We start from the raw sequence: 26360 nt of genomic DNA, 5'->3' as shown, positions 1-26360 counted from the left end.
GATCTTACATTTTGTTGGTTCAAGAGGTCTCCCCACAAGCTCCTCCCAGTGAAGCTATGACAAATGTTTTGACTTCACGATGACCGACTGAACTGAACAATACAACAAAAAGTCTCCACAACTTTTTTGTCCATTAATCCGTGTATTTTAAGTTAAGAAGCATTATTACTGTGTTCAAACAAACCTTCAAATCAATCATATAGTTTTGTCCTCAGGTGCAAACGGAGGCACTTCGTATAAATGTCAGTTTGTTATGGTTGACAAGCTGCAGGATGTGGGTGAAATGTGTCAAGCAATTCAATTCAAGCAATTGCACAAACAGGAAACTGTGACAAAATGAGAGTCTGGGACACAATGCGAACCTGACACGGAAACAAGTAAAAGCAAAAGCAAAAGGGGAATCGAGAAAGCAGCAGGTTCAATTCCCAAATCTAGGACCTTTTCTCAAATAGAATCTGTTTGCCTTATCAATTATAAAACCATTACACACGCATTCATAAACATAGAAATACAGTAAGAAAACATAATGAAATATGGACCCAAACAACAACTTCTGAGGACTAGGGCATGTGCTAATACAGGTTTGAAGTCGTGTGCTACATTAGAGCTGAAAGGCAATTTTGGGGGGCGACAATGGCATAATTGTTAGGGTCAGTTTGCTTCATTCACTCCCCACACACTGATGATAAGCTATTATAGTCGCCCGAGCGGCTCTGGGGCAGACTATAGCCGCTGAACCAGTCCTATCTCGAGGACAGGACGTACTTTGACAACTGTGTCTCAAGATTGCCATGACCTGTGGAGTCCCTCAGGGGTCAATCCTGGGACCCCTGTTATTCAACGGATCAAAACACTACTTAAGTCTGTTCAAACTGACCCTGATTTCAGTCTTTTAGTTTTATTCAGTACTTACATCAACAATAATCTGTGGGGAAATACACCATTCTTCTTTTTTTTTTTTAAGATTTCAACTGAGTATTTTATGATTTGTAATAAATATTGTTATGCGGGTCACGGCTTGTATTCGTGGGGTGATGGTACATGTAGGTCCTGTTGCCGTACCAGTTGAAAACCCCTTGCTCTAGACCTGTGGTTCGCAACCTGGTGAAAAAAAAATCATCAAACACAATTTTTCAATGCTATATTGAGGACTTTTATAAAACAACAGCTGCTTTTGTGATGAGCACAGTTGTGATCTTGCAGGACTAATCTGCATTCTCAGAGTCTGATTAAAAGCAACATCCATCCATCCATCCATTTTCTTCCGCTTTATCCGGGGCCGGGTCGCGGGGGCAGCAGTCTCAGCAGAGATGCCCAAACTTCCCGATCCACACACACCTCCTCCAGCTGTTCTGGGGGGACCCCGAGGCGACACCAGGCCAGCTCGAAGACATAGTCCCACCACCGTGTCCTGGGTCTTCCACGAGGCCTTGTCCCACTAGGACATGCCTGGAACACCTCCCGCGGGAGGATTAAAAGTAACAATAACATTAAATATAAACTTGTTTACAGACTATACAAGGCACCAGGTGGAGTGGTCTCTCCCCTTCAGCAGCAGAAATGTGTCCCAACATTACACATTACATGACATGACATACTGTTGGTTACAGCTGTCCCAAGTCCAGTGTGGAGCTGAACCAGCAGATAAAACTTACACACTGTTAATGACAATAAAAAAAATGTCCCTTTTAGACAAACATCAAGTAATACCATAAATAAATACATTTATATTTCCTGCAGTTTGTTGCCTTGACAAAGTTGACTTTGCATTTTGCGGATAACTGTCCCACTCACTTGAAACCCTGGGGAAATTGATAAAAGCAATCCATAGAAAAAAAGGAAAACATTTAAATAGATCATAAATAGCTAAAATACTTGAATAAGCATACAAAACAAAATAAGCTAAGCTTCAGCCTTTGCCTTTTCGGTCTTGTTCAACAGAATAATTGCTTTTGACTTGATTTTACTTTTATTGACCAAAATTTACTCTGAACTAAAAAGTCAGGCAACAGCTAATGAAGAGCTCATTGATTGAAACATGTTGGCGTCCCGGTAAAGACTTATTCAGTCAGAGTGCTTTGCCTATTACCACAGCCATAAATCAAAGCATGAGGAGTCTATTCATAAACTACAACCTACTTAGGTTATGTGATGGTGAATGTAAAAAACAAGTGGACACCTGGTTTGTTGAAGTCATTACAATATCCAAATCTTCAGTTCAAACAAATGAAACAAGTTCCTCAGATCTCGAAGATCCCAGCAGTGTCTTCTTTCACTTGTACCCTTTACAAAATGGGTCACCACACAATAAAATAAATAAACAAAAATAGAAAATAAATTATTCCAATCTGAGGAGCGTAAGCCCTTGAGTCCATCTTCAGGACACCAGCAGAGCTCTGACCCAAAACGTTTCTACAAACAGAAAAATACAACAAATATTTATTAATTCAGCAAACTGGCAATAACATTTGACTGGTAACTGTTTGTATATTGCATTGGCCAGTGTTTAGAAGATTATATTTAAAGTGGACATACAGGTGAAACTCGGAAAATTAGAATGTTGTTCAAAAGTTCCTTTATTTCGGAAACTCAACTTAAAATGTGAAATTAATAAATGATATAGACTCATTACATGCAACGTGACATATGTCAAGCTTTTGTTATAAATTTGATGATTATGGCTTAGAGTCCATTTTCACTACTACTTTTACGAGATTTTTTACAAGCTGGGCCAAAATAATAAAAATTATAACAAATAAAGGCTATACATATCTCACTTTGCATGTAATGAGTCTATCATATATTAGTTTCACAGTTTAAGTTGAATAACAAGTGAATGCACTTTTTAACGATATTGTAATTTTTTTCACCTCTATCCTGCAAATTTGTAGCCTGACCTGCCAGACCCACTTATTGAAACGAAGTGGGTCTGTCTGCGCAGGCTAACGTGGCTAACGTGGGGCTAGCTTAGCTGTGGAGTATCGTGCTTCTGTGAATTGAACTATTTCTTGTAAACTTTAGCAGCTGACGACTCCTGAGATGTTTAGCCTTGACCTGACATTGACGAACATGTTGTGTCAGAAAGCTTCCTCCTAGCTTGATGCTATGTCAATGCTCGCTTTTATAGCCCATGCTCATTGTTCTGAAGTCCTGGTCGGCGATTAAACACATGTCATTTTACACGTTCAGAGAAACATGACAACACACAGATGGCATCGTGTTTATTTCCTATTCTGTTGCTTTGCCTTAGTCAGCCCTGTGATTGGCTACTAGTCCCTTCAAGCTGCTCTACCTGGCGTCGTGTCCGGACTATCCTGTTTAGAATAAATAATAAAAAAATGTGCATATGTCCTCTTTACTATAAAATCAGACTCACCTCAGTTCAGCAAACACTTAAACTTCAGTTGATTTTCCAACAGAGGATTTCTCTCCCTGTGAAGCCCACAAAACAGGTAAATAGTATGTAGTATAATTTAAAGTACCATCACCACAAAACACTTAACCACATTCACTCATTCTGGACGGGTGCACTGTCTTGTCCAAGGACACATTAGCAGCTCGACGCACCAGCTGCAGCTTGCTTTTACTTTAAGTATATAATCATTTGAAACATATCTGGATCACTATTTTACATTTTAGAAAATGATACACTGATCTATTACAGTTAGAGAAGTATATACTTATTTCTTGCTTGACATGTGTTGCAAACGGCCTCCCCCTCCTCTTCATCAACAATGCAACAACCTCATAACATAGTTGAAGATGAAGTAGTGTGTTTTATGCTTTTCGCAGGTATTTGGTAACAGTGTCAAACACATCTTTATCACTATCTGACATTTTGTTGGTTAGAAAATGCTCTAAAACAGCTAAAACCAAACATCCAGTAGTTTCAGAGTGAAAGATTACTTAAAGATGCGCAAGTCTGTTGAAATACAGTTGCTTTTGATGAGAAAACAACATTGTAACACGGTAAAAAAAAAAAAAAGCTCTAAAAAGTCGTCACAATACCCCCTTTAAAAAGTTAATTTTGATTATTACTTCTTCAATATCATTAAATCTTTATGAAACAGAGCCTGCATGGTCGGGAGTCGCACTTGGGGCCCTCTTGCTGTGAGGAGCGACAGCTGTGATGTTGGGCTTTACAAAACAATTGATTGATATTACCTGGACCGTAGGCAGACTCTGGGACTTGTGCACCCCGGGCAGGCCCCTCCTGCTCAGGGCGGGGGAGCTGCTGTGCACCCCGGGCGGGCCCCTCCTGCTCAGGGCGGGGGAGCTGCTGGTCCTGAGGCTGGGTGTCCGGCACAGAGAGCCCCGGCGGGACAGGGACAGGAGGGAGGAGGGCGAGTCCACCACCTCTGCCCCCAGCGCAGACAGACAGCTCTGGTCTGAGCTGAAGACAGGAGCGCAGTCCCCCGACGAGTCCGTGCTGTCCACTGCAGACGACACGCAGGGATTACACATAGACGGGTGTGTGTGCGTGTGTGTGTGTGTGTGTGTGTGTGTGTGTGTGTGTGTGTGTGTGTGTGTGTGTGTGTGTGTGTGTGTGTGTGTGTGTGTGCGTGTGTGTGTGTGTGTGTGTGTATGACCTGTATATGTGCATGAAAAGAAACCCACTGAAATAAACAACCTCAGCATTTGACTGGTATTTTAATGTACCGGCAGGAGCATCTCCAGATCATGAACTGCTTGATCAGAAGTACCTACATGGAATACAAGCTCACTGTGCGTGTTTTTATTCGGGGTTGCTTGTAAGCCCTGGGAAGAGCAAAATCTGAGCCAATATCATTAGAGCAGATACTGTATACTGATAATACTAACGTTTGGCCTGTCCTTTTAGCTCCCACGAGTCAGAAAACTGTTCAAAATTGTTTGTATTCATACTTAGGGTCTGATTTTCTTTCTCTCCCCTGGACATGGCAGTTTGGGGGATTGGTCTGAGAGCTGCATTTGGCCCCGGGACCATAGTTTGGGCGCCTCTGGGTAACACAATCAGATCCTTTGACCCAAGTGAATCAAATGTATAACTGAGCCACTGGTTTGATGTAAACCTCATAATAATATTATCATTATCATAAATGTTTCCTCGCATGTGGGAGAGTCGGGCGACACTCATGCGGCTCGTCACCACCTGCTACAAATGTTTATTTGGACATTATGTTTGCCGGATACTTCATTTCAGGCTTCCTTATGTTCCTACGGTTGCTCCTTTACAATTCCAGTTACATGTCTTATTTCAATTTAACTTTGAGGTGAGTGCTGCTTCATTAGACATGGGTGCTATGTCTATTTATTTATCAAAAATAATGGCCAAATAGCATCTGTTTAAACAAACATGTGCAATAGGTTAATCCTCCGGTCAGGTGTTTCTGACCACCAGCCTGGCTCCACATCATGGAGATAGGTCCCCGAGCGCCAGCCCAGGCTGGCAGCTCACTGCTCCTACAGGTCGCCCAGCGACATCAAGGATGAGTCAAATGCAGAGAATACATTTCTTATTGATAAAGTACAACTTAGACTTATAACTTAAACATAAAACGAAACAAAAAAAGTCAAACTGTTGGGAGGTGTTACTTTAGGTACTTTCAATGGCCCAGCTATATTGAGAATTATTGGCAATGCTTGAGTCTCAAACACGTCAAAGGTTTTACTGGAACCATTGTCCTAACATTTTAAATATATATATATATTTAAATGAGTTTCCCCTTTCCATCCTGTCACAGCGTAAGAGCAGACTCACGCAGAGGCGGTGGCATCCAGCTCCCGCAGTGCTGCAGGTGGTGCTGGTGCAGAAGGAGGTTGTTCAGTTCGTTCTCTGCCGCAGCTTCAGGCGAGGAGCAGCCTAGGCCCCCGGACCCCATCTCCGCCCCGGGACAGGCGTTTCCATGGTAACTGGCAGGTGGCAGCGACCCACGGCCAGACGAGGAGGACGACTGGCTGATGGTGGTGGAGGCGGTGCTCCCGGAGCCGATGGAGTTCGGGCGTGGTACTAGGTCCCTGTGTGAACAACAGGCCACAGGGACTGACGACACACACAGTGTGCAGACAGGTTAATGGGACGTCCCGCACTATGGACTATTGGTTAGTATTACAGGGACACACAAAGAAATCTATCTAATCTACACAATGAGATTTAAATTGGACATTTTAACATTCATAGTGGCTTGACCTTACAATAAATGATTTAGATTTTCTATTGTGGCGCCAGTGTCTTCACTTAAAGCCACTCTGCGTAACATTTCCATCAATAAATAGAATAAAATACAAGCATTTATTTAATTACAGATGTTTTTATCAAACAAGTTTGCTGTGAGCGGCTCCTCAGACCTGACTGTAACTTTACTGAGAGCGGGACGTCTCCGGCTCGTCTCCAATGGAGACATCAACTAATGGCAGCCAAATATGAGATGTGAATAGGACCTCATCCAAATCCATTCTTTGATTATTACCCACTGAAAAAAATAAACTTTTCCTGTGCTCATTACGAGCATGTTTAACAGCAACAGGAGAATCCATAATGTTACAAAAATCAGCACATACCAAATTTTCCAGTAAAAAAAAAAGCTAAACATTTTTATTGGATTTTTTACCGATGTACTCAAAGACTAAACACAACCTCCTGGCTCTGTCCATTATTCTATTTACTGAAGTCATGATCCTATAACCCCTTAGTTATACCGCATGTATATAAGAGTGTTAAAGCGGCCTCACTTCTTCCCGGCAGGCTGCAGTTCACCGCCCGGTCACAGATGGCGGCGTCGCTCGGCTGGATGTCCAGGAAAGGTTTGTGTCCGATTCCCATGAAGACTCTCTCCTGTAAGCGCATCTCTGAAACAAATGATGAACATGACAGAATATTTAGGGACTTATGGGCTGTTCCGATGTTACTAGCAGACACAAGAAGCTTTTATAGGACACAAGAGGTTTGATAAGAGGTTTCTGCTTTGATCTTAGTAGAAAAGTCAATGTTTTTAAAAGAGAAGTTGGCTTTGGAGTGATCGATCAACAACGATAAAATAACAGGGATAGACATTTTTTGACATTCTTGTTATTGCTTGTGGTTTGGTTCATGTGCGCCTAACCTACTGCACATCACATGCTGCATGACTGAAAGAAACGTTCAGCATCTTGTTTTGTCATGCTTTCAGATCCACGTGTGAGGTTGTAAACATGACATTGAATCGGCTTGTCACAAGGATGGTGGTTTTGGTTCTTCCCAATTTCCTCAATCAATCTTTTTATTGTATTCATTCCCTAAATACAACATAAAGCAATATTGTGAACTCCACTTGAGGAAAGTACCAAGCAAAGAGAAATAATCAGTAACCCAAGTACAAACTGAATCTAAACCGAGGCTATGCTCAAACTGCAGTGTCTAAAGCTCATCTCACTTCTGAGAGCCAGGTTATTGTGACCTTTGGTGGCCTAAAAGTGCAAAAACATCAGCACCGTGTCTGGAGTGGCCTCTGTTGAAATTGTTGATCGACTGCTGATCGACTAAGTAAGAGGTTAAAGTTATCTGTCAAAACTTTAATAAAACTGGCCGTAGCAATATGTTGGAATGAATGGCAGTTCTGGCGGCCATCTTGTGACTGGCCTTTCTAATCAAATGGAAACCACTTATTTTCTTGACACTGTTTTTAGTTATTTCATGACTCTTTCATAATTGTGACTGATCTTATATCACATCTGGCAAGAAAAGAACATTTGCAGTTTTTCAAATGTTATTCCAGTTTTATAGGAAGCACTGACTTTAGCCCCATTTGTACATGGATTTTTTCCTCTGTCAAACACTTCAAATCATTCACTTCTATTTATATCAAATACATCATTTGTTTCCTGCTTTAAGACAGTATTACTGTACTTTTTGACACGACATGACCAATATTTATTGAACATGGGGCAGTGATACAGTGAATGCTAACACTGAACCCTGGGAATGAATGGAGAAAACAAAGCTAACCCGGCTCAACACGACTAAAAAACAGAAAAGAAATGACCTGATCCTGACTGAGCTACGAGACTTAGAAGTTGAATCGATTAAGCTGCTGCTCCTTAGCCTCGCTGGCCAGTCACAAGATGGCTGCCACGTCTGCCACGTCTGCCACGTCAAAGAGCGTCATGTCCAATCTAGAGTTTTAGTAAAGATCTTTGGTCCTCTGCATTTGACACATCCTTCGATGCCACTGGAGCAAAAACCGTAAGGAGCAGTGGGTGATCACAAGGCAGCACCCATGAACCCATCTCCAGGGGCCTCATTTATACACTGCAAAAAGTGCCCTACTAAAAACAAGGAAAAAAATCTTAAAATAAGACATTTTGTCTTGTTTAAGGAAAAAATTCTGCCCATGGGGTCAGCATTTTTTTCTTGCTAAGAATTCTTTTTTCCTGAATATTTTTCTCATCATAAAACAAGAAAGAAACACTAAATTTAAGCAAATAAATAGCTAGAATTAAGCAAAATGTCCTCAGAAAATGGAATCATTTAAGGAAAACATTCTTATTTAGTGAAAAATTGTGGGATCTTTTACTTAAATGTTGCTTGATTTAAGCAAAACGTTCTAAATGACACACATTTTTGAGCAAAATGTTCTTAATAAATACTAATATTTAAGGAAAGTGTTGCCTGCACCCGGGGACCCGTCTCCATGCTGCGGAGCCAGGCTGATGGCCAGAATCACCTGGCTGGAGGATTCACCTATTGGACATGTTTTTAGTGGTAGGGGAAACGTACATAGACACGGGGAGAACATGCTCCACACAGAAAGGCCCCGTCCTGGTGGGAATCGAACCCGGGACCTTTGAGCTACGAAGCTGAGGCTCTAACCACTGTGCCATCTCTCTGTGAGAATCAGTTCTGAAATTAAGAGTTGTTGTGATCTTATTATTTTTTTAAAATAAGAAAAAATATTCTTTGTCTAAAGCTGAAGAAGATTCAAAAAGTTTTTCTTTCTTGTTACAAGATACATTTGCATGTTTTTAGCAAATATATCTGAACAAGAAATGGCTAGATTTTATTTCCTAAAACAAGATTTTTTTCTCAAGAAAACTTTGCTCGGCAAGACATTATTATTTTTTAGGGAAAAAATAAGAACTTGTTTCTTAAAGTAAGACATTTTTTACTTACTTAGAATCCACTTTTTGCGGTGTAAAAGATAAGATGAGACTTTATTGATCTCACACTGGTCAGCTCTCAAGAAATACTCAGGATAATGTGCAAAATAAAGAGAGGTGTCTTATGTACAATGAATAATAAAAGTCCTCCCCGTGCCTCTAGTTCACCTGTTGTGCATCTTTTGGGGTTGATGGTAATTTGATCTAATCACAGCAAAGGTAACAAAGAAATATGCCAGAGCAATTGTAAAATGATAAAAAATGTATATGCATCATCGTTTGTCAGCTTGAGATTGTTTTGTTGTTGTAAAGCAGTGCGGGGCATAAAGAGATCTCATTCAAGTGGCATACGGGTGTAAGTAAAAATCAAGTTTGTTTGTGAGGTGAACCCGGAGCCGTCCCGCTGTGGCGCACCGGCATTCTGACCTCGGCTGTGGTTGGCCTGGTTCCACAGCAGCCTCTCCAGGTCCATGGTCCAGGCCTTCTTCACCTCCACACTGGCCGCTCGCAGAGTGTACGTGTCCTCGCTTTTCCTGCGGCGGAACCAGATCTCAAAGCACAGGCCGCTCAGGGACGAGTTGTGGGTCATTCCTACGTCACTGGTCTGAAAGAAGAGGGGGTAAATCTGTCACTTATTACATTCCTGAGAGCATTTCATCTCCAGTCGTTCTGAGAGCTCAGCGCGACCTTGAAGGACTGCTTGTAGACGTAGACGTCGTTGCCCACGTCAGTCTTCTTGGTTTTGCTGAAGAGGATGAGCTCTTCAAACAGAAACACGCGCCGCACACACTTCTTCTTCCGGAAGATGACGGTGAACTCATCCTGACGCACCAGCTGGCCCTGCTCTTTCAGGTTCACCTGCAGAGGACACGGGAACCTTTACATTCAAGGATATCGTCACTTACTTACAGTCTACACATGTACATAAAGAACCCAAACTGTTGGTGGACATGCCATTATGTGAGCTTTACATTTCTTACTCACAAATGTACAGTGCCTCTTGAAAGTATTCATACACCTTGAACTTTTGCACATTTTGTCATGTTTACAACCCTAAACATAAAGATTTTATTTTTATTAAGGCATTAAATTGCCTTTAGAACATTCCTCATGACTCCAGAATGTTCACAGCTTCACAGTGTGTAATCTACTCTCAGTATAATTTCAGGTGTTCTTTTAGGCCCTCAGAGCTGTGGTCGGAGTGTATTGGTCACTGAACAACATCATGAAGGTCAAGGAGCACCAGAGAGGTCAGGGATAAAGCTGTGGAGAAGTTTAAAGCAGCCTTAAGTTGTACAAAGATTTCCCAAGATTTAAACATCTCCCGGAGCAACTGCTCAATCCATCATTTGGAAATGGAAAGAGTAAAGCACCACTGCCAACTTACCAAGACGTGGTCGTCAACCTAAACTAACAAACTGAACAAGGAGAACACTGGTAAGAAATGCAACCAAGTGCCCCAAGATAACTCTGGAGGAGCTGTGAAGTCCTGCCGCTGAGCTGGGGGAAACTGTACATGGGACAACTATAAGTCGTTCTCTTCACAAATCTGGCCTTCATGGACGAGTGGAAGAAGAAAGCCATTATTGAAAGGAGGCCATAAGAAATCCCGTTTGAAGTTTGCTAGAAGTCATATGGAGGACACAGCTCCATGTGGAAGAAGGAGCTTCGGTCAGATGAGACAAAAATTGTACTTTTTGGCCCAAATGCAAAACGTTATGTATGGAGCAAACACTGCTCATCGTCCTGAGTGCACCATCCCCAGTGTCAAATATACTGGGGGGGGGCATCATGCTGTGGGGCTGCTTTTCCTCAGCGGGGACTGAGGAGATTGTAAGAATAGTTGGGAACATGGATGGAGCCAAATATAGAGACATTTTGGAGGAAAACCTGCTGGATTCAGAAAGAGAACTGAGGCTGGGGCGGAGATTCACCTTCAGCAGGACAATGACCCTAAACACAAAGATAAATCTACAATGGAATGGTTCAATAAAAACATATTCATGTGTTAGAATGGCCCAGTCACAGTCCTGACCTAAATCCTATTGAAAATCTGTGGAATAATCTGAAAACTGCTGTTCACAAACGCTCTCCTTCTAATGTGACAGAGCTTGAGTTGTTTTGTAAAGAGGAATGGGCTAAAATGTCAGTCTCTACATGTGCTAATCTTGTAGAGTCAGAACCCAAAAGACTTGTGCTGTTATTACAGCAAAAGGGGGTTCCACAAAGTATTCATTCATCTGTATGAATACTTATGCACGCTCCACTTTTCGGTTTTCTATTTTTTGAAAAATAACAGAATCATGTATCATTTCGCTTTCACTTCACAGTTGTCTGTTACTTGTGTGTGAACGTTCAGTAAAAAAATAAAAATAAAATCTTCATGTTTAGGGTTGTAAACATGACAAAATGTGCAAAAGTTCAAGGTGTATGAATACTTTCGAGAGGCACTGTATCTATACTATCTAGGGCTTGAAGATTTTGGAAAATAATCTAATTGTGTTTTTTGTTGTAGCATATCACTGAAATATAGATTAAACTGAGACCATTTTATTGCTCATGAAATATTTACAACTAACAATCACCTTTTTATCTTTTATAATCTTTTAAAATACAATTCAAAATAGCCCACATGGTCTTTTATATCATCTAATTAATTAATTGTGTTTTAGTGCTTGTAAAATAAGTTCTTATCTTTATCCAAAAAATTCCCAAACATAAGCCTCATTTTAGGACCCATAGGCCTACAGGGAGATGTGCTTTTGTTTACTTCTTACACTGCACATCCATGATGTACTGCTCACCTCAACTAGACTGAGATATAAACAAAAGCACACGGTGGAGCACGTCTCTCGTTGCTCCCTTCACTTCTGTGGACCAAGAGTCAAAATGTCTGCGTGATTTGGAAATCGCGCTGTGTAATATCACGATTAAATTGCAAATGCAATGAATGGTTCTGTCAGTATTTGATTTGACCTGTGACATTCATTCTCTACAAAGATGATACAGGAGTGTTTCATCTGCTTTAGTCTTGGACACAGAGAACTCTTTAGTGAATGGTCAGTCAGGTGCACTCACGTCACAGTCCCTGATGGCATCCATAGTGAGCAGGTCGTTCCCATGTCTCATCTGAAAGCGCACCAGGTCAGCCGCCGCCTGGATGTCTGCCCTCTCCCTGTCCCTCTCCGCTCGGATGTACTCCGGCAAGTATGCCCCGGGCCCACACTGGGAGGGCGTCACCAGGGCCAGCATGTCCTGCAGCAGCAGGCTGTACTTACTGATCCTCTGGATGGGACGCAGCAGGTATGAGGACAGGTCCATGTGGTCCCCCAGCTCCAGCTGCTTCCTCTGGGACAGGACACACATGTGACAGATGGTTTTACATGTCTAATGATGAGCAGTAGAAGGAACAGACCTTGAAGATGTCGTGGCGTCGGTGGAGGATCAGTACGTCAGACTTGGGTTTGTTCTTGCTGTAAAGCGCGTACAGGCCGAAGCTCTCACTCTGGGAAATCACAGTATTCAGGTCACCTCATTATTTACTTGTATATTTGTACTTTAACATAGCCATCTCGAAGAGTGCTTTGTGTTAGTGTTGAGACTCTTTTGTCCTGTCGTCACTGTATACTGGATTTTCTTCCTGTCTCATGCAGCACTAAGTATGTTAACACAATGGTAAAAAAAATGTTTACTGTAAAGGAGACAAACTATTTTACTCTTTTTACTCATTACTATTAACATCCTTATTACCATCAGACTGGGACCCAAGGGAAAAAATGTATCTTGTCTTATATAATGACTTTTTCCCTCTTTTAACGTACACTTAGACAGAGGGCACATGAAGTGGGAAACATAAGGATTACACAGCGCAACACAACAAGTGATTATTAAATAAATGATCAGGTGAAGATATGAGCTATAAAACACTGAGGGCACTTCCTGGAGAGGAAAAGGCAGGTCATGGCATCAGCATGTTTTGAGAGGTTGAAATGAAGTCGGACCATGTGCCAGACTCACGTGTCTGAGGAAGCAGCGAGCGACCAGCGCCGGCCCCCCCTGCGCCGCCTCCAGCTCGGGGAGGAAGCGGTGGCAGTGGAAGTCGTACAGCTTCTCCAGGTTCCCGAAGATCACCGCCCTCTTACCGCGCAGGTCCTGGGGCAGGTCGGGCCGGTCCAGCAGGGGGAGGTAGTGGGTCAGGATGTACCCCAGTGAGCGAACGTACTCCCGCTCCGTGTACAGCAGCTCCTCCAGGACGCGCTGCAGACGGCTGGAGAGCGAGAGGCGAGACCTTAAGTATCATCATGACACCGAACATCTCCTTTTGAGTAAGGCTGCTTTAGAGGTCGCACAAAGATCTTGCAGACATATTTTGATTGTCCTTTCAAACCTAGAGCAATGTAAACCAATAGGAAACACAACTCTTTTTTGTATCCTTTAAAAGAAACATCTGCTCATTTCATGTTTTTTCCAGATACTGACAGAGCTTATGTTTAATGCAGCAAGAAATGCCTATAGATTTTTCTCTGGTAAATGTGTGGAGGAGGAGGAGGAGGAGGAGGAGGAGGAGGAGGAGGAGGAGGAGGAAGAGGAAGAGGAAGAGGAAGAGGAAGAGGAAGAGGAAGAAGAAGAAGAAGAAGAATTATTATTAATATTATTATTATTATTATTATTATTATTATTTGTGGCCATGCTGCACCTGACTTAAAGCAGTACTAAGTAACTCTTGTCCCTAGAGGCCATAAGTGCCACTGCAGGTGTCATAGCATGTTGTGTTTTTTTACTCATTATTTGTACGTGACAGTAAATACTACACTGACAGAAAAGACAAAGGGAGAGAGGGGTATTGTTCATCCAATTACACAATGGAGATTATTTTTTTCACTCAAACTTGGCTGTAAATACTGTTTAAGTGGCGCTAGCCCGCAGTTAGCTTTGCCCGTTAACCTGTTAGCTTCTTCTTTCTTAATTCCATTTGTGTGTATTGGTGACTCTGACCCAGAGGCAGAGAAGTTGCAATTGTTTGTTTTCTGGCCAGAGACACCAGGGGGAGATGAAAGAATCCCCAATCATCCCATTAACACTTGTATTACCCCCACAGGGACTACGGAAAGGATTTATTAAGGTAAACAAGTTACTGAGTACTGCTGTAACATTTGAAACAACAAATACTACAGTAATAAGGCCAGAAATATAATATGTAAATAAGAAAAGGCTTTGTTTTTAAAATATGCACAAATGACTATGCTGTTGCTTCACTTTTGCACGAGAGCAAAGGTTTAGTAAATGACCCCCTAACTGTCGAATGAAAGGTGCAAAAATGATGCAACAACAAGGAAACAACAGACCTTTTAAAGATCTACAAACTCGTTTTTTCAGAGTAAATATGTCGTACCAGAGATTTATCAGCAATGCAACATATCAAAAACACTCGATACGATACACTATACAAGGCACAGGATAATGATAACCTGACAATAAGCCGATACTGCGATAATCGATATGAGTACTTTGTGTCCGTTGTTCTCAAACTTAGTAAGTAGTAGTAGCAGTAGTAGTAGGAGTCTAGGCCAAGATCAAATCAGGACAAAAATAGACTTAAGGCGAGATACTGCAGGGGAAAAGGGGGGGAAATGCAAGTTAGTGATATCACGTTTTGCTGTACATTACTGATATAAATAATAAGAAAAAAAAAAGAAAAAAAAAAATGTTTTCATATAAAACCTGCATTAAAAATCTATGTATTGAACTGGGTTTAAATGTGTGGTTTTATTATGGTGATATTTCAGTGACAAAGATTGTTCCAGAGGAGATTTTGGATCTTGTTTCGTTATTGAATAAGCTGTACAAGTGGACAAATCTGAACAAATTCAAAAAAATTCCCCTTTGTTGTGGTTCAAAGCTCAATAAATCAAGTAATTAGGCAATAAAAAAAAAACTGAAGAAAACTTCCAAAGTATAAGAATGGTCTGTAAGTGATGGTTTTGCAAGAGTGGAATGGAAAAATCATTCACTTTGTCTGCACATGTGCCCCGCGTATATTTCTCCCGTCTTTAGCCGCTGCTGTTTCCCACAAAGGAAATGACCATATTTGGATTACATCGTCATCTAAATCATCCTCGGCAGCACATGTGAGTACAGAATATGTCCGTGTCTGTGAATGAATGACCGTGGGAAACCTGCCGTGTCTCGCCTCAATTTAGAAAACAGAAGAAGTAACCATTACCTGGAATCCCTTAACGTCAGCTTAGAGACAGAGAAGAGTGAACAATACCTCAGTAAGTTTTCGTACTTGTGTTTAGTGACTTCATAAAGAGTGTGTACGACACTCACAGTGAGCTGCTGGCGCCCTCTGGTGGACACAGTCCCTGCTCATATGTGCTGATGGGCAGACTGGAGCTCTTCATTCCCCCGGCAGCCCCCCTCTCGCTGGGGCAGGACTCCTCTGAGCAGAAGCTGCCGTGCCTGGACAGCTGGTACCTCTGCGCCTCCTGCAGTATGCGGCAGGACGGGGAGGAGGAGGAGGCGGCCCCACCGGTGGACAGTCCGGTACCACAGGAGTCCTGGCTCACGGACCGGCCCAGACCCATAGAGCGGGACCAGGGGAACCACTGACAGCCCACGGTGTGAGCCTGGGACAGGGCAGCCGCATCCCTCTCACTGCGGGCCCGCGCCGCCTGCCTCCGCCGGGACTCGCGCTCAGACTTCTTCATCGACCTGGGGCGGAAACGCAATACGGCGTCAGGTAAAGCTTACAGGAGAGTCTGCAGAGGTCAATATGTTCAGATATTAAGGTTTTGTTTTGGTTGACACAATCAGTTACAAATCAGAATGAGCGGCACACTTTGGGTTGCCAGATGCTATGTCGAAACCCAGGACAACACCAAAGCATCTCCTCAAATTAGTATCGGGCATTTTTTCTTAAGGATACATCAGTGTAGTCTTTCAACCAAATTCACCCATAATGCACCACAGTAGTTAAAAAAAGGAAAAAGGCGTCTCTGGCGGGCAATTCTCTGTGACGGTCGTGATTGGTTCGGCCTCAGCCGCCAATCAGCAACTTGTTTAACGTGTATGTCCAGACCCACCTTCTTTCGCGCAGAAAAGAAGTGGTGTGGTTTATCTGGTAAAATGCGTATATTTGTTTGGAAACCTGTGGATTTCCAAAAGAGGATGAGGGTTTATGGTAGGGGGGTGCGTAGTCACCATGAGCCATGGTTAGTTCTATTCTTTACAATTGTGTGCAAAGTGCATAAATAAATAATTGATTGAAGTTTATCTCCATATTTTCCTGCCTCAACATATGGAACTTCAGATTTCGTGATCGCCAGAGCCAGTGCCTGTGCTGTGTCTCACCTCCTCGGTGACTGTGGGGGGATGTCTGCCCTCTCTCCACACTGCTCCTCTGTGGTCCCCACCGCAGGCCCATAGCTGCTGGCCGTGAGTCTCCTCTCCCCTAGTCCCACCACTCCGGACACGATCCCATCCCACTGCGGATGTCCCGGGCCAGGCGTGGACTGGACCACCAGAGCCTGACCTCCAGGACCGAGTGGCCCGTCTGTACTGACCACGTCGATGTAGTGGTGCTCGCAGCAGGCGCTGTCCCGGGCCGCTGTCCTCTCCAGGACGCGCTCCTCCAGCTGCTGCCGGGCCTCCTGGCACCGCAGCCAGGCCACGTTCCACACCCGCATGCCCCGGGACCTTCGCAGGGTCCCCGCCTGGACCTTCACCTCCTGGAAACGCTCTGGGCTGAAGTGGTCGAGCCGCTCCAGAAGGCAGTGGAGCATGGACAGCTCTAGGTCAGCTGGTGCCGGGGGCGGGGGGGTTACGGACAGGGAGGTGGAGGGGTCGGGACAAGGGGGCTGGTCCAGGGTCTGGTCCAGGTTGGTGGGTGTCCGAGAGTGGCTGCGCTCCAAGTAGTCCATGCATTCACTGGCGAGAGTGGAGGCCTGTGGAAGAGGAGACAGGACTTTTTACATTTTCAACAATCAGGACTTTGTATGATCGTATCGAGTGATGTAGCGTGTGAACCGGCTCAAACCGGCTCAAACGAGACGGACTGCAGGAATACTCAGGCTCACGTTCAACAAACACGGTTTATTTGTTGTACACACGTCTGAAAAAAGCTTTAATATTATCCATATGAACATACGAGGAGCATCTGCATTGTACCAGGTTGTTAACCTGGCTAACACCAGGCTGCTGTGTGCGCTCGAATTATTTCGAACTGCACAACAGCCTGGGGACCATGGCCAAATCTCCGGTGGATTTGGGAACCAATCACAGAGCGAGGAGGGACGGCAAGACGATGATGCGCTATTCGATATATGGAAGCTTGTAGTTTATTTACGGATAATTTAAAAAAAAGTTTATTTACGGATCCAACGTGACAGCAGCAGACACGATGGTATTTTTTGATCAAGCTTTAGACCTTGTTCTAAATAATTTAGCTCAAAAGTTTACAGCGGGTGCGTCATACGTCATCTCATACGATGATATGATTGGCTGGGGCTACGTGCAGACGCATGAGACTTTTTTTTGTTTTTGTTTCGTATCGCCCAATAAACGACTATGGACGATCGTAAACCACACCTCTCCTACGAGAAAATGAATTGGTGGTCCCCAGACTAAATATCACTTGTGATTTTAGTCTGGTGTTAGCCAGGCTACCAGGTTGTAGCACTTGAGCTAATTTCCACCTGCAGACTGATGTCAACAAAGTCATGACAATACTGATACAGCATAAAACATTTCCCCAAAACAACATTAAAATCAACACACAGTTCATTCATTCCAAAGCATTAATTTGCACACTCTTGCATACACACCATTATACATACTCTATGGGAACAAGTTTGTTTTAAAATAAGCAATTTTTTAGACTGGTGTGATAAAGTGTTAAAATTTACACATGTGGTCAGCTCTGTTGGCAACATATTCCACTGTTTGATGGCCACACTGGAGAAAGCTGAGCTGCGGAGTGCGGATTTACACTGGGGCATCCTACACTCGTCCCGAACAGTCGACCGAGTAGCTCGAGATGAAATTTCTGAGCTCAGTGAAATAAACTTGTGTGCCTTTCTGGTCCTCGTGTGTGCGCTCAGTCACCCAAAACGACCAAAAGCATTTGGCCTCTCCCTGCATATTCCTATGACTCCAAACGGGGTGAAGTTAGAAGTGACCAAGGTCTTCCACGGGCACAAAGACCAGACAGGTACGCATCAACTCGTCTAAGCTCAGGTAAGAACATATCTCAGTCTGGAAAAACGGTGGCCTGTTCCTTTAATTACTACAGCTCTATGTTCAGTTAAGGGTGTCGAAAGACTATCAATGATAATACTATCGTTATAATGATAATAACAAGGACTTTGATACAAGCCAAGAATCTCAACAGGACCTCAAGAGCTTCTTGTTAGCCGCTGTGTTTAAAGGTAAGTGCCATTCCAGCAAACTCCACTGCCCCAAAGCTGCAACGACACGTATGGCAATGCAACACGCTCAGCTAACTGCTATAGCAACAAAAGTCACAGCACAGGGGCTCCACCGGGGTCCAGACCAAATCACCTCGAGGTCCACATTCAGACCCGAGTCCAGAGTTCGAGCAGGCCTGTTATAAACTATTGATAAAGAGACTGTTGACATCAGATAGAGCAATTATTCTCAACTGGTGGGTTGGGGCCCAAAAGTGGGTCACAGAGCTGTTGCGGGCCTTCCCAGAAAACATTTCTTTTATATTTAAGTACAGAAAAAGTATACGATCAATCACTACTTGAGTCTGTTAAAGTGACTCTTATCAGCCTCGTTATCAGCCTCAGCATTATTATTCAACTTTTTTTTTTGAGAAAAAGACAATATTTTACATTAAATTACATCTTCCTCGGGTGATTGTGGGTCCCGATGACATGCGAGTTGAGAACCACTGTGATAGAACATCAACTGATCTGTCCATTGGGATTTTTTGGAGTTATAAAAACTAAATTCCTATGAGCATCCAGCTTACAGGGCTTTGCTCAGTCAGTAGTGGAATATTTTGTATACTTATTGTAAGAAAACTGTTAACTGAGTCTTCTTTGCTTTCCTCAGGATGTAAAACCTCCTTTAACAAAAAACAAATGTTTATGGGCATTAAAAACATGCAGTCTCTTATCTGTTGACAAGTTGACAGACGTGTGTAAAACGAGGTCTAAACCCTCGGGGACTCACCTGCTCACAGAAGTCACAGACCTGCACCATGGTCTGCAGCTCTCGCCCACAGGCCTCAGCTCTGCACAGAAACTCCTCCAGTCCGCACTTGAACCTGTCCACAAACGCCCTGAAGACCTCCGTCTCTGCGTGGGACGCCCCGCTCTGCTGCAGCCGCTCCGCCTCGGACACCAGCGACGTGGCGTGGTGCCTCCTGTCCTGTTCAGCACCAAAATTACAAATCAACAAAAGACTTTATGAGATTCAAGCGAAATGTCCTCAACTTTATCAACCCAGTCCAGTCGATAATACTGGAAATCTCCACCGTTTCTAATTTCGAGGGGCAAAACTGGAATGATCAGATGGATAGAGCCATGTTTCAGTTGATGGGGTTCTTCTTCTTCAACGTTTTCTGCGGTTGGCAACCATATACTAGAGCATTTCCCCCCTTCTGTGTCCCCCCTGCATTCTGCCGCCTCTCACGTCTCTCTTTATCTGATACAAATGTCTCCCTGTGGTTCCTGCACCCCAATGTTTCCATCCCACACTCTTCGTCTCACCCTTGCTACTTTTCACTCTCATCTCTACACTGCGCTTACTCAGAGGGCCCTTAGCCAGCCCGTCTAACCTCTCATTACCAGAAATGCCAGAATGTACTTGTACATGTAACTTTTGCGGATGCGTCTACTTCGGATTTTTCTGACCTGGACAACTGAAAAGGTACATGTCATACAAAAACACTGTCCACAAGCGACTTGCTTTTTCTCTCTCTCTCTTGGGTTCAGACTGGTCTCATAGTCATTATATATGATGCATCATATATGGAGCCCTTGTTTCCTGTCATTTCTTCTATTGCATTGTTGACTGTAGCAATCATGTGAATGGTCTGGTCACATGATTCATAGTTTTAAATAATCATCATGCACCTGTCTGAAATAAATTTAAAAAAGGAATATGGAGTACGTCGATCCTCTCAGGCGGGAATTAGATTATTTGTAAGTTTGACATTGGGAAGTTTGGAGTCTGTAGGAACGACTAAAGTGGAGATGTTGTTTCAAGAGTGGGATGAAAACATCATTAGGAGAAAAAGTCCCTAATGCTTTGTAATGCTGCCTTTTTTCTCTTTTTTTTTACCATACTTGGATGACAGCATCATCTCGGTCACCTTTTGTGTGTAGATACCAAACATGTCAGTATTTGTTAATGAATACTTTATTGGTTTAGTAATTTCCTGGAAAGCTTGAGAGTGGTGCTCAAACAAACGTCATGAAATAAACATTGCGATGGGCCATTTGAGTCTACTTTTCACTCTGACATTAAAACTAAGATGTTAAAGAAAACTAAGTCAAATGATTAACATTGACCACTGTGTTTGATATTACATTTCCAAACTTACATTGGCCTCTATGAGAAAGCCAGTGAAGCTGTTGAGAATCTGCTCCAAGTGCTCCCCAGAGTCGACCACTGACTGGACCTCCAGCAGGTGGCGCTCTCCCTCCTCATCAAACCACTGCTGCATCTGGGAGAACGTGACGACACACATCAGTAAACCTCTGTTGGTTTGGATCAGGTTGATGATAGAGTTTAAGAGTTTACCTGAGTCAAGTGCCCCTGCATGTCCCTGAGCTGCAGCAGGTACTGGAGCTGTTCCAGAGCCATGTTGGACCTCTGCACCAGGGCGTGGGCCTGCTCCTCCAGCCGGGCGTACAGACTGCCCACCGAGTCCACCGCGTCACTGCAGCACACACCATCATTCACAGCAATAATCATAATGGCATTGACAGTTAATGACAGCGATCTTTCTCCTGAGTATTAGCATTTCAGTTTGTAGAGGTTTTAACTACCAGGTTAAATCACGTACACGTTCTATATGAGATTATTCCTTAGGGAGAAAGACTTTCTTGAAGGGGGCTGAAGGGAAGGGCTGACAACAACGCATTTTCAAATAGGCAGTGTTGGGGAGTAACTAAATACATGTATTCTGGTAAAGTCACACTTTGATTTGAGAGTATTTAATTTAGAACACAGTTACTTTCCAAATATCAAGGGAATAAATCCCAGTATCAGTCATTACATTTTAGCTCCATATTGCACAACATTATTAAGAACTTTTAATGTTGACCTGTTTTTCCTCCTAAAATAAAATAAAGATTGCCTTGTGTCACAACACTGCACATGTGTCATGATGCTGTATCTGCTGCTCCATTTGCCAACAGAGTTAAAGAGTTCATCCTTGATGGTAAGTGACTTTATCGCAGGTGTTCCAACAATCGTAGTTTTAATTTTTGTAATTATACGCCATCTTTATACATAAATATAATGACAATCAATGTGAAAGTATTCTAAAAGTATTCAAAGTATTCAGAATACAGTACTCTGATTAGACAAAGTAACGGAATATGTTACTAAATACATTGTAAGGCAAGTATTCAGTATTCAGTAACTAAATACAATTTCAAGTATTCTCCCCAACACTGCGCATTATTTATACGTCCACACTTTGCAACAAGCAAAGAGATGTGCAAATAAAATTATTATTATCATCTATATATTATATGTTTGTTTGAGAACACCTTTAAATCAACTCTGAAAGACAATAACAAAATATGGCCTTCATAAGTGTGTCCTGGACCGGTCAGAGATAGACCCAAACAAAACAAGAGTGGGGCCACAAAGGAGCAGTTCTCTTTTGCTGCCTTCATCCCACTGTCATGCTCTCATAATTCCCCTCTCTGTGTGTGTGCATGTGACGACCAGGCGACCCCCTCTGCTGTGGCCGATCAGAGCGCTCTCTTGGCAGGATGCAGTCCGCGATGACTCCCAAAAAACGACAAAAACATGACAATCCCAGTCGGAACCCTGCCTACTGGGATTGGACAACAAGGACTGGACTGTCTGCTGAGGGACTCCCATCGGCCCTGGGTCCATGGGAGTGGATCTCTCCTTCTGTGGTTCTCCCCAAGGTTTCTCTTTTCTCTCCCTGGGTTTTTGAGTTTTTCCTCGCCGTGCGGGAGAGTCTAAGGACAGGGGACACCCGCGCAGCTCGTCACCATCTGCTGCCGGTGAGATGGACTTTATGTTTACCTGGATACTTAATTTGCCTGAACTTTACATTGTCTTATTTACTGCTCTGTTTCACTGCCTTAATCCTCGGTGCAGCCCTGTGAGGCAACTCCTGTTATACAAAACGGCTATACAAAACCATAGATTGATTGATTGATGACAAAAAGGGACAAAAATTGGGCGACTATGTGACAACAAAGTTACGATCAGTTTTGCGGGTCTTAGCTTTCAAATGTGGCGTTACACTGTTGCTCTTCAGTCGAGAAGCTTTTAGATTTGGAGTAAGAAGTTAAATGTATTATTATTCCGTATTATTATCACAGTAATTGTGAAAGTTTTCTCTGACCAACATGTTTACCTCAGGCTCTATGTAACGCATCATTGTGGCTGCAGTGAGTTGTTGTGGCGCTAACTCCAGTGCTTATTATTAGCAGCACTGACAGCTCATACACTATAAGCACATGTCGTTAGCCGTTTACCTGAGCTCGTCACAGTGCGGGTATCTCAGCTCGCTCTCCTTCCTCAGCCGCGCTAACATGGCCCCGCCCTCCCGCTGCAAACTGACCAATCGGCTGTCCTCCAGCACGTCCCTCATCAGGGTGCGCTGGTCGGCCATGCACTGCTGCACACTCTGCGACAACAGGCAAGGGCAGATGAACACTGTGTTTTTATGGGTAAATCTGAATCCAGCTCCACTCCATACCTGCACAGAGTCGGTCCTCTTCGGCTCCTGCAGTTTACTGATGGCCCTGAGAAGCAGCTCCAGAGCCTCGTGGAGGTCACACACAAATGGGAATACTTTCTGCACACATACAATGAAATATATTGTAACAAAAGGTTCATTCATGTATTTCCAAGATGAACAAAGTGCTGACCTGGTGCAGATGTTTCCAGTCGTAGCGTCCGGATGGTAAAGTCCCGTCCAGATGAGGGCTGAGCTGACTCCCCTCCACCAGCTTCAACAAACTCTTCATCGAGGTCAGGATTTCAGTCTGCGCAGATTTGCATCGTTCATTTGCTTAATTGACAAAATATTTTTTTACACAAGCGATCTTTCTGCTTTAGCACAGAGCTGCAGTTGGCCGAGCCGAGTGGGGTCTTTCTGTGCGGAGTTTGCATGTTCTTCACATGTCTGAGAAGGTTTCCTCCCAGTGCTTCAGGTTCCTCAACCATTAAAAACATGTACAATAGGACAGTGGGTGTCAGAACTCCACAGAGCGTCACGAGAACTGCTCTTATCATTTCGAGATATAAAAGAGGAATATATTGAATGTGTATTTAATATAATTCTTAATTGAAAACAGCATAGATATGTGAATAGTAGTTAAAGTAGTTAAAACTGAGGTGTGGGCAACTGGAAATTCCATGGTGGTAACTATGGTACCTGTCATAATGCAATTATTTTTGTCTTTTGTCTTTTGTCTTTTTGGCTAATATCTGTGTCGTTACCGGGAGAATCCACATAAACCAAAATTTGTCTTGAGGTTCATTGTCTTCTCTGTCAGCACACATAAACTGAGGTCCAAACAATTTATCTGAAAGGTGTCCAAAAATGAGCGTGATGTTGTCCAGTAGAAAGGACTTTCAGCCATAGAAAAAAAGACAGCGGGTTTGTGAATCCACTGTCAAATAATGATGAGGTACAACATTTGATCATTTTCTTTCTGGAGATTTCCTAAAAGAACTGTATTTCCCCCACAGAGTTGTATGGCCCCGCCCTCCACCTGACAGTATGACATCATCATCAAATTCTAGAACGTGAGATCAAGCAACACTGCAATAACAATATATAATACAAATACATATTACTGAAACAAATTTGAAATGTTTTTGCTTGACATTATCAACGTTGCTAATTTGTTTTTTTACCTTGGGGTTCCTGGATTGTCTGCATGCTAGTTTAGAGGGTCTCGTTCTGAAAAGGGAACCTCTGCAATAGTGCCCTCTGGGGCCAGGAGAAATGAGTGTGTTTGTGATGCAGCACAATAAAAGAAAACTAGTTCATGGTTGTAATCCAGCGTGGTATGTTCACATGCATGAGTCTCTGTGTTCATTAACAAGAGCTGCGCTGGACAAATAGTCAATAAGACTATCTGCTGACCTGGATGCCTGGACACCTCTCGGGTCGCTGCTTGTTTTCCTTGTCGATGAGCAGAACCAGACTGTGCACTGACCTGGGACACAGCTCCTGCATGAGATTAACAAAACGCATTCTGAATTGTAATGCAGATTATGATGTAACACTGGTTATTTTTATGGGATGTGCTGTCTGCCCTTGAGCCCCAGTGTTTGGGATAAACACAGACTATTGTTCAATGTGTTCAATGTGTTCATCTCTCACCTCCAGAGACATCAAGGCTTTGTACAGCTGCGGCTGAGGGCTGGATTTCCTCGCGTCGAAAATCACAGTCAGGCCGGCTTCTCGAATTTCTCTCCTGGAGACGATTCAACAGACGTTAACACACTGAAATAAGCTGTTTAGTTCGAGAGTGTGACATGGACTCACACCTCGTCCAAAATCAAGTAAACACAAAAACAAAGCGGTGCTGACCTGGTGATGGAATAGAAGTAGAGCAGCACTTTGTAGAGCTCCTGACTGGTCACTGCTCCTCTCCAGCCCGGGTTCTCCCCATACACTTCCACTATCACCCTGCCTGATTTGTCTCTGCCTCCTGAAAGAGTCATTAAAGAACAAGAAGAACATCTTATCTTATGTTTGTGTGTAATTTTGTATTGTTCTGCCAAAGCTGCAGACCTGTGAGAGCGGTGACTCCCAGGAGCAGGAGGCCTCTGGTGTCAGTGGATCCCAGCGGGAGGTAGTCAGGCCGGGGCAGGGCAGTCAGCGAGGGTGGGCTCCGCTGAATCAGGGCTGGAGGAGGTTTGGACTGGGCTTCAGGATGAAAACTGATGCCAAGCCCTGACAAGGCAGAATCTATTGCAAGGCCACACATTTTGGACAAATTAGGAACAACTATAACAGTCTAATGTAGATATATTTGTTTGGGCTGATCTGAATTATTATTATTATCTGATCATTATTTCAGTACCTGGAATCGTGAGCTTCCTCCTGCTGATCTTGGGCGACACCAATCCGAACGCCGTGCTGTTTTTACACTTGACCACGTGCAGCTGTGGAACATCTGCGCTGGACTCCTGGTTCTCCTTCCTCCTGACCTTCTGTCCGTCCACTATGACCACGTCACACTTCTCCGAGGTGTTCACCACCGCTGTGGACAGAGACGAGCACCTGCCGTCCGACTGCACCGACCCCCTCCTGCTCTGGGGACTGTAAAAACCCGAATTGGCCCTGATAAAATTATCCCTATTTTGCTCGACATAAATCATTCCGTGATTGCCGTGTGAATATCCATGAAACCCATTGCCTTGCATCGAAGAGCTACAACACGCTGCATTTGGCATCCTTGGCGGTAATCCGTTTACTGGAGTCCTCGGTTCCCTTAAAGGTACAGTGGTCCGGTCACTCATTGCCTCTTGCTTGGATGTGTCAGTACCGCTATATTCCACACAGGGGGCACCGTTTCCTGCTTTCCAATAGGTAATTGCGTTTTCCTCGCCCGATTCCTTGCAAATAGCATTGGACTGTCCTTGCATCCTCTCAGCATGAATATTCCCCCTTTGACTTCTGGCGTCCGTTCGCAATGGGTTGTAACTATTGTGCTGCGAGTCGCTCTCTTCTTCCAAAACAGCACACATGGCAAATTTCGCTTGATCTTTCACCAAACGGAGTGGGTTTTGTATCGCAGCTTGGTAGGAATCTCTATATTTACATCTCAAGTCTTGCGCTTTGGACAGCTTGCCTATGCTTTTGCGCTGCATACACGGCGTGCACGGGTTTTCCGAAGATTTGGCGGCGCGAAGACATGGTGAGCTTTCGGGTGATTCCAATTGGTGGGAATGATGACTGGAATTTCCAGATACTGCTGTGTTAGCTAGCGTTGTTGCGTTAGCTAGCGTTCCAGCGTTAACTAACATTGTTTGGTTAG

The 26360-nt window shown here is 43.5% G+C and overlaps 1 protein-coding gene across 1 annotated transcript; it reads right to left on the bottom strand.

The window, feature by feature from the left end:
- Positions 1-2013: 2013 nt before the first annotated feature.
- Positions 2014-26358, bottom strand: LOC306964091 (puratrophin-1-like). The gene is made up of 23 exons (XM_079557950.1): positions 25404-26358; positions 25112-25288; positions 24908-25028; positions 24698-24791; positions 24458-24544; positions 23232-23348; positions 23060-23158; positions 22836-22987; positions 20890-21028; positions 20690-20812; positions 19315-19512; positions 16468-17060; positions 15445-15828; positions 13132-13381; positions 12530-12619; positions 12193-12462; positions 9802-9972; positions 9529-9718; positions 6712-6828; positions 5741-6022; positions 4165-4436; positions 3377-3432; positions 2014-2412 (listed from the first exon to the last, which is right to left on the bottom strand). Exons 1-22 carry the CDS (start codon positions 26347-26349, stop codon positions 3394-3396), a joined length of 4911 nt encoding a protein of 1636 aa, XP_079414076.1. The 5' UTR covers positions 26350-26358; the 3' UTR covers positions 2014-2412; positions 3377-3393.
- Between the last annotated feature and the right edge of the window lie 2 nt (positions 26359-26360).

This window comes from Gobius niger (genome assembly GCF_951799975.1).
Source record: "Gobius niger genome assembly, chromosome: 6".
Lineage (NCBI taxonomy): Eukaryota > Metazoa > Chordata > Actinopteri > Gobiiformes > Gobiidae > Gobius > Gobius niger.
The sequence above is the reverse complement of the archived record's forward strand: the minus strand, read 5'-3'. Positions and strand labels throughout refer to the sequence as shown.